We start from the raw sequence: 7,583 nt of genomic DNA, 5'->3' as shown, positions 1-7,583 counted from the left end.
AGCGGTCTATGGGCTAAACCTAAAAAGGCCAACACCTATTGTGCTTAGCCAAACCTAAAAAGATACATACAGCATTATTCAAATCTTACTTACTGCAGATGACCAAATCAAACGCAGATGTCTTCAAGAATCATTAGTATAAATGAAGTATTATTAAGGGACAAACACATTCAGAAATATCACTGGGATAAAATGTTCAAATAAGGGCAGACGACATAGCACACTGTCATTAACTCTGAAAATGATGCAAGGCGGTACTATTTATTCTGTAGTTTGACGGGTTTATTTCTATGCTCACAAACACATACCCTTCTAAACATCTTTCAAGGCACCGGAATGTGCTAAATGTAAATATAATAGACTGCGAACCACCCACATGATTTCATTGCCAAAGCCAAGGACATTATGTTCTAAATTACATTAAGGCAAATGACATCCATACAGTACATGGATTTATTATACAATTTATTTTACTAAGCAGCATTTGGTGTAATACAGTATACAAATATGAATCAAAATATCTGCACATTGTACATGTGCACTGGACCTTTAAATACCAAAGTATGGGTAACAAAATTCTAAGTGCTGAAACAGTGGATTGACGTCTTAATTTTACCACCAGTAGAACATATATCGCCATATTATTATTGCAAAAGTAGTTTCTTCAAGAAAAACATAGTTGACATACAATCCAAAAACGAGACCTGTGCGTGCAAACATTTGTTAAAATGATGAGGCCAACATGGCTATTTTATTAACTCACAATTGCTAGTAATACTTATACATTCAGTGTACCACCGATTAATCTCTTTATTACATATTCTAAATAATTCTGCTTTCACCGCCATGATCAGTGATGTGTTAACACAACATTGTGTGCAATCAATTTGCCAACCACTTTGGAATATAAAGTTCAATTTGGTAAAACATTCACGTGGCTGCAAAGGACATTCCACTTCTGAACTGCTGCAGCACCTTATTTAAATCTCTTTCCTATGAGCAAAAAAAACACAAAAAAACGAAACATCCACATGACAAACCAGGGTTTCTTTGAAATTCACCAAAACGTACATAATTGGAATGAATACATCCGAGAGCCTGACCCGCGATGTGGTCCATCAAGGCTTTCACAGTGATCTCTCTACGGAAGCACGGAGAAAGAGGCTCATTCATTAAAAGCTACTATATTAAAATCTTACACAAAACAGATGACTAAAGTGACAAATGAAAACTATGCCATGGAATATTGACAGGTGAAGAGATGCTTCTGGCCAACCTCAAGTCATCTGGAAGGGAAATCCTTGGCTAGAAGATCTCTTTATGGACTTGCGGCTTCAGCTGCCACTGAGGTAGGAGTCGATGGCTTGAATCGTGGAAGATGAAGTCCAAATTTGCTCTCAATTCCTGCAAACGTAGCAACAGCCAGTTTGTAGCCACCAACGTGGTCGGGATTTGGTGCAGGCAGTGTGATTCTGGATTTTGGAACTGGTTCCGATCCCGACGGCTTCCTACAAATTTAAAAACAAATCAAGATCACGTTCGATCAAGATTAGGTTATGAACATTTAAAAATATATTACAACTGGAATCCATCTGCCATATCATCTAAAGATGTGTAGTAGTACACAACCTGGAGCAAACAATTCTCTCGGAGCACGTGGGCAAAAAATGGGGTCAAATGATTTCGCAATATTTGTGCTCAGTTTACATTGTAGAAAATGAGAAAAAGATCTTGTTTCTTCTATAAAATATGGAAAATCTGCTTGTTTCCATCCTTATTAAGTAGGCAGCAGATCAAATGTAATTTACTTTGTTCCATAAGCAATTACAGGCCTAATTTCTATTACAAGTTTACATGTTTTGCAATGGTTTGCCATCTGTTTTCTTCATGGTTGGCCTGTAAAAATATTTAATTTATATTGGAATGGAAATAAAATCTGTATGCATAGTTCCCTAAAATGCAGGGTCCAAAAATGGTGCATTATCGATTGTCTGTTTACACCAGGGAGGAATTTTGTGAAATGTGGTCCATGATAGAATCAATGTATTTGATTATAGGAAGAGTTCAAAAGAACTAGTCTCAACGTATACTTGCTCAAAAGACTTTATGAAACACTTCTGTCTCATGAACATGCATTTACTATATACTCACACTCCGCCAAAATCAAGATAGAACCATCTCTGCAGTAGCTCGTAAGTCAGTAGTGTCACGCCAAACTGTGGAGACGATCGAAAAACGCGGGCTGGAAGCAAAAGAAAAACGGTTGCTCATAACAGATCAGCAAAAAAGGTTAACATCACAGTGAATTTCATGTTCAAATGATTTATTTGCCTACCTCCAGCCCCCTTCCATAAAGCTCTTTGGCCCTCTTCGCGAAGTATCTTTCGGAAACAGTCTATAACTCCAGTGTAAGTGGTCTGACCAGCACGTGCTGCCACCTGCAACCTAGTCTTGATGACATCAGCAGGAGTGACCAACGATGCAGCAGGCATGCCTAAAAAAAGACAAAGATAGTATATGAAGTGTAGTAATTATGCCTTTAAAATTGTTAGTGTTCAACAATGTATTATATTTATTAATTTAATTCAGTTCATTAAGTACAATTAAGTAAAAAGTTACATCATCTAATTAAAAGAAATCACTACAGGAGTAAGAGGCAATCTTTTTTTTAAAATAAATTAGCTGAACTCAAAAATTAATTACAAATTTCTACAAGCAACAAAATGTATTTTAATGTCATATACAAATTTGATCTGTTTAGTACAATCTTGTTCAATAATATCAATGTTCCTGCCATAAAAACACTTCATTCCACCAATAAACGAAAGGGTGAATACTTCTCTAAGTCCTTTTTAGGTCTCGCCTAGCAGCGCTTGTGCTGTCTCTTTGATACATGCTTATGGACTTGAATCTCAGCCCACTTTCCACTCATCTTTTTAATTGGCTCCTGTCACTGTCCTTTGTAAACTGTGGCTTTTCATTGGACAATAGGCTTAGAAGTCCCTCCTTAGTACCGCCTTGTCTCATCTGGAACCTCCCATTAGGACACTCCCTGTTACATGTATTGTTACTCAGTAGGCTTTAATTACACCCTCCGAGCACTATTTTGTTAAATGGTGTTCTCCTGTCTGCTGTTGCAGGCAGGACACGCTCTATCGCAATGCCTTCTTTTTTTTTCCATAGCACAGCACGCTTATTTGCGGCACGAATGCGGCAGCATGTTTTTTTCTTCCTAGTTATCATTTTATTTGGTTTTAAAGTGTCCCACTCTGCGCTTTTATTTTAATGGTGGCACCGCCCCTTTCTTTAGGCACGGCTTGTCCAAAGAAAGGCGCGCCGCTGCTATTAAAGCCAAAGTGCAGAATGGGGCACTTTCAGAAAAAAAAAGCATTGGTCCGTCAACTTCAGAAACAAATACTTTTTTTGTGCAAAAGCGCCCCATACCGCGTTCTCACTTTAACGGCAACCGCATCCCTTTTTTTAGGCAAGCTGCGAATGAAGAAAGGGGCGTGGAGCCCATTAAAGTGAAAATGAGGCATGGGGCGCTTTTACATTAAAAAAGCATTTGTTTGTCAAGGTGACAAACACATTTATTTATTTTTGTTGTAAAAGCGCTCCATACTGCGCTTTCACTTTAATGGGGGATGCACACCTTTTTTTAGACAAGCCGTGTATGCCACACATGCCTCCCCTTTGTTTTGATCAAATCCTCCTCACTTACTGGAGATCCCTTGTGCCCTCCCCCTCACTCATAGGCTCTGGTTTCTTTGTTTACAAGTCAGGCGCTGGGTGGTTTGTGGGGGTTAATACCTGCTCTAGAGCTTAAGAATTTTGACCGCAGTTCATTATTTGAGTAAACACCCTCCTCCACATCACCCATACCCCTCTGGCTGCAGCCATGCAGGTGCGTGCCCTCAGCCTGAGGCGCCAGTTAGACTGCTAACAGCCATTAATAAGGCCCAGAGTTCAGATGAATGTACAGCCCCATATTTTACAAAGGTGCAAGTGCTGACACCCTAAGCCACCCAGGTTTGATTTTTAGCCAGGGGCATGTTGCATTCTGAAGCTTGTAGTCTCGCTAAAAAAAAAAAAAACAATCTCCAATTTCTATTGGCTTTTGGCCAAAAATCCAAACCGTACTAAAAGTGTCACACATGACGTGGAGTAATTTGGAAGCTGTGGTTGAGGTGAACCTTACCACAATTGAAAAGGGTTCCTCCATGGGCTGGGTAGGAGGGTTAGGAATAAGAACAGATTTGCTTTCGATTAAGTCGACTAAAATACTCACATGTCCAAGGTCCCCTAGCTGCAATGTCTTAGCAAGACCAGCTTTTCTTTGAATTCTAGTAGTTGTAATCCTGAACTTATATTTGGATTAATACGGCTTCGTAGTCCCAGATTGTAATGGTAAACCTCGACTGGATGATCTACTCCAACATCTGCATAAAGTTATGAATTCTGACCTTTCCCCTAATCTGGACCAACTCCCCTCCTAACCCATCCCATCAATGGTTCGGTGGTTGTGTCATCGGTCCCAAAAAGTCTTAACGGTTGGCATTGGTTCTGGTAGAGTTTGCTGGTCTGTCATTGGTCCTAGAAGGTTCTGTGTTTGTTATTGGCCCAACAGGTTGCTTCTGTTCACAGTTGAGGGTTGTGGTTGGTTCCTACGTTGTCAGCCTCTGCTCCTGTTGGTTCCTGTGCATCTGCCACCTGCTCCATCGATCCAGCGAGCACTATGACTCTGTCTTGTGTGAGTGAGCCCTGTTGTTCTGTCGTGGCCCCCTTAGGTGAAAGCGTGGCATGGGGCACTTATACAAAAAAATAAGCATTTGTTTTTCAACTTGACAAACAAATACCTTTTTGTAAAAGCGCCTTATACGGCGCTTTCACTTTAATGGCACCTTTCTTTAGAAGCGGCTTGTCTAAAGAAAGGGGCATGGCTGCCACTAAAGTGAAAGCGCGGCATGGGGCACTTTTACAAACAAGCACCTGCAATGTAATAGGTCTCGCATTTGCGAGACTTTAAGCTATTGGCATTGTAAATGACAATGCCTCTTATTTATCGGTTTCAAAAACCAACACATAAATAAAAGGCATTGCCATTTACAATGCCAATAGCTCAAACTATCGCAAATGCGAGACCTATTGCATTGCAAATGCTTGTTTATTAACTAGGCCAGCCCTGGAAGAGAAAAACACACTTTGTGCTATCCTTTGTCACCACAATCATCTCCAATAAGAATTCTATAATATTGCTTTTGTTTGGTGACATCTGCTTGGGTTTGAGACATAAGGTGACATCATTCACTGAACGGTCCGAAGTTCAACATCCTCTCTACCTAAAAAAAAAAGATAGCACGTAATAGGATGAGCATTTGTTGTTTCTAAAATTACAATCAGAAATAGTGGATCTGTTTAATAGTAAAATTAATATAGGCTCAAAACCTAATGTTCAAGTTATGAAACCCCAAATGAAAAACACAGGGACAAATCGTCATCTGTCGATGTATATTTCGCGGTCGCGAAAACATGGGGTCTTAACATCGTTTCCTATGCTGACGATACGCAGCTAGTGGTCGCCCTAACTGAAGGCTCTGCTATGGATCATAATAGCTTCAAAACAGGACTGACAGCAGTTGCTAACTGGCTAACAGCTAACTGTCTCCAGTTAAATGCTGCTAAGACGGAAGTGTTGCTGGTTGGTAGGAAGGTGCACCTGTGGGGCGACCATTGGTGGCCATCCTCTTTGGGGACTGCCCCGATACCAAAGAATGAAGTGAAGAATTTGGGAGTCTGGCTAGACTCAGAGCTAAGTTTCTCTATTCATACCAAAAAGGTCGCAGCCACGTGTTTTGGCATCTTACGCAGCCTTAAGCCAGTTCTGAAATTTTTCGACCCCGCTACCAGACAACTAATTGTCCAGTCGACGGTGCTTTCACGGCTGGACTATGCGAGCTCATTACTTATTGGTGTTAATAAGGCGGAAATCACCCGCCTTCAACGCATTCAAAATTCTGCTGCTAGAGCACTAATAGGTCTGCCGCGTTTTAGCCCAACATCGGCCATTATCCGGAAACTTCATTGGCTTCCAGTGGCTCAACGGATACAGTTTAAAACCTTGTGTATCGCATTTAAAATCATCAGACTTTCCACCCCTAAATTGCTGAGCCCTCTGCTTAACCTGTACATGCCTACGCGGTCTCTGCGGTCGGCAGGACAAAATCTGTTGGCTGTACCCCGGTTTAAGCGTAGTAGAGCAGGAGGCCGTTCCTTTCGTTTTCGGGCGGCCAAGCTTTGGAATTCACTTCCTGTTCATATTCGAGAGATAGAGGAGGTGCTGCTATTCAGAAAAGCCATCAAAACGCACCTATTTCCACAGAACTAGTGGTTCTCCGTCTTTCTCTACCTCAGTTATGTTTCTTCACTTGGGACCAGTGCCGGGACGCCCTTTTGCTGGGGCAGCTGTGCGCTTAATAAACTGTATAACATAACATATTTTAATGGGGATTCGGTAATAGACCTATGACAGGACTTTGGCAATTCATCACGATTATTCCATCCACTCAACTCACTTGAGACAGCAAATACAACAGAAATTGATGTTATATGTGGTTCTAATGGAGACCAAAGTGCCTATACTGGATTCTGAAACTGCTTATTCACTGCTAGGTCACAGCCATGGAAAACAAACATTGGTTCCCTCTATTGTGATATTATAAGTGGGAGCAGTTGCTTCCCCTGCGGCAAATTTAAAATTTACCTAAAAAGAGAGAATGTAGAACTGCAATGACATGAATTTCAAAGCTGCGCTAGCATGGCTCTCAGAAAGCTTGCCAGCGTGGCACCTGTGGAGAGCAGAGAACCCAACTTTGGCAGTGATTGGGAGGGGGGGATGCAGCTATATCATGTGGGTACTTAACTGCAGATTCCTCACCTTGTGAATACTCGTAGGTGATGCACTGGTTCCTAAGTTTTCTCAGTATTGCTACTGCATGCCAGCATGTGGCATCACGCGGCTCCATGTTGGCTTTGTCTTACTCTGTAAGTGACATCAGAAGAGGATATAAGAACCACCCCTATGTGCAGACATCAGTCTCTTTCTAAACTCTGTCCGTGCCATTGGATGTGGAACTTAACATTCAATCAGATGAGACAGCGCGCATATTCCTAGTTTAAGTCCTTTTTAGGTGGAAAAAGACAATTCCACAGGGAGGTGGGAGGGTGGTGAGGAATCTGTGGTTGGATAGATTAGCCACAAAAAAAAGAGCATTAACAAGGGTAAATAAGTTGTTCTTCTGAAGGATGCTTCAAGCCGCAGATTTCTTTCTGAATAGATACCAAAGCAGCACCTCCCAAGGTGGTGGGTCTGTGAAATGGCTCAAACCATAAATTCCAGCATGACCGAATGAGCAAAGTGCCCTTCCTGCCAGATATGACTATCAAGGATGTAATGCTTTGTTAATGTGTGAATTGACACAACTGTTGCAGCCTACCAGTGGTCTAGAAAATGCACTCTGTGTGCAATAAAAGAGGTAGCAGACTTGGCTGTGGTCGAATGAGCCTAAGGCCCACTTGAGACTGCC

At 41.4% G+C, this 7,583-nt stretch overlaps 1 protein-coding gene across 1 annotated transcript in view; it reads right to left on the bottom strand.

Moving 5' to 3' along the window:
* Window positions 1-260: 260 nt before the first annotated feature.
* The window catches only part of SLC25A13 (solute carrier family 25 member 13), a 707,445-nt gene continuing 700,122 nt past the window's right edge, over window positions 261-7,583 (bottom strand). The window contains exons 16-18 of the mRNA XM_078663721.1: window positions 2,336-2,494; window positions 2,152-2,242; window positions 261-1,508 (exon numbers count right to left, since the gene is read on the bottom strand). Of these exons, the coding sequence (XP_078519847.1) occupies window positions 1,319-1,508; window positions 2,152-2,242; window positions 2,336-2,494 (440 nt within the window). The 3' untranslated portion in view covers window positions 261-1,318. The remainder of the gene's footprint in view (window positions 1,509-2,151; window positions 2,243-2,335; window positions 2,495-7,583) is intronic.

The sequence above is a fragment of the Lissotriton helveticus genome, chromosome 10 (assembly GCF_964261635.1).
Source record: "Lissotriton helveticus chromosome 10, aLisHel1.1, whole genome shotgun sequence".
Taxonomy (NCBI): domain Eukaryota; kingdom Metazoa; phylum Chordata; class Amphibia; order Caudata; family Salamandridae; genus Lissotriton; species Lissotriton helveticus.
The sequence above is the reverse complement of the archived record's forward strand: the minus strand, read 5'-3'. Positions and strand labels throughout refer to the sequence as shown.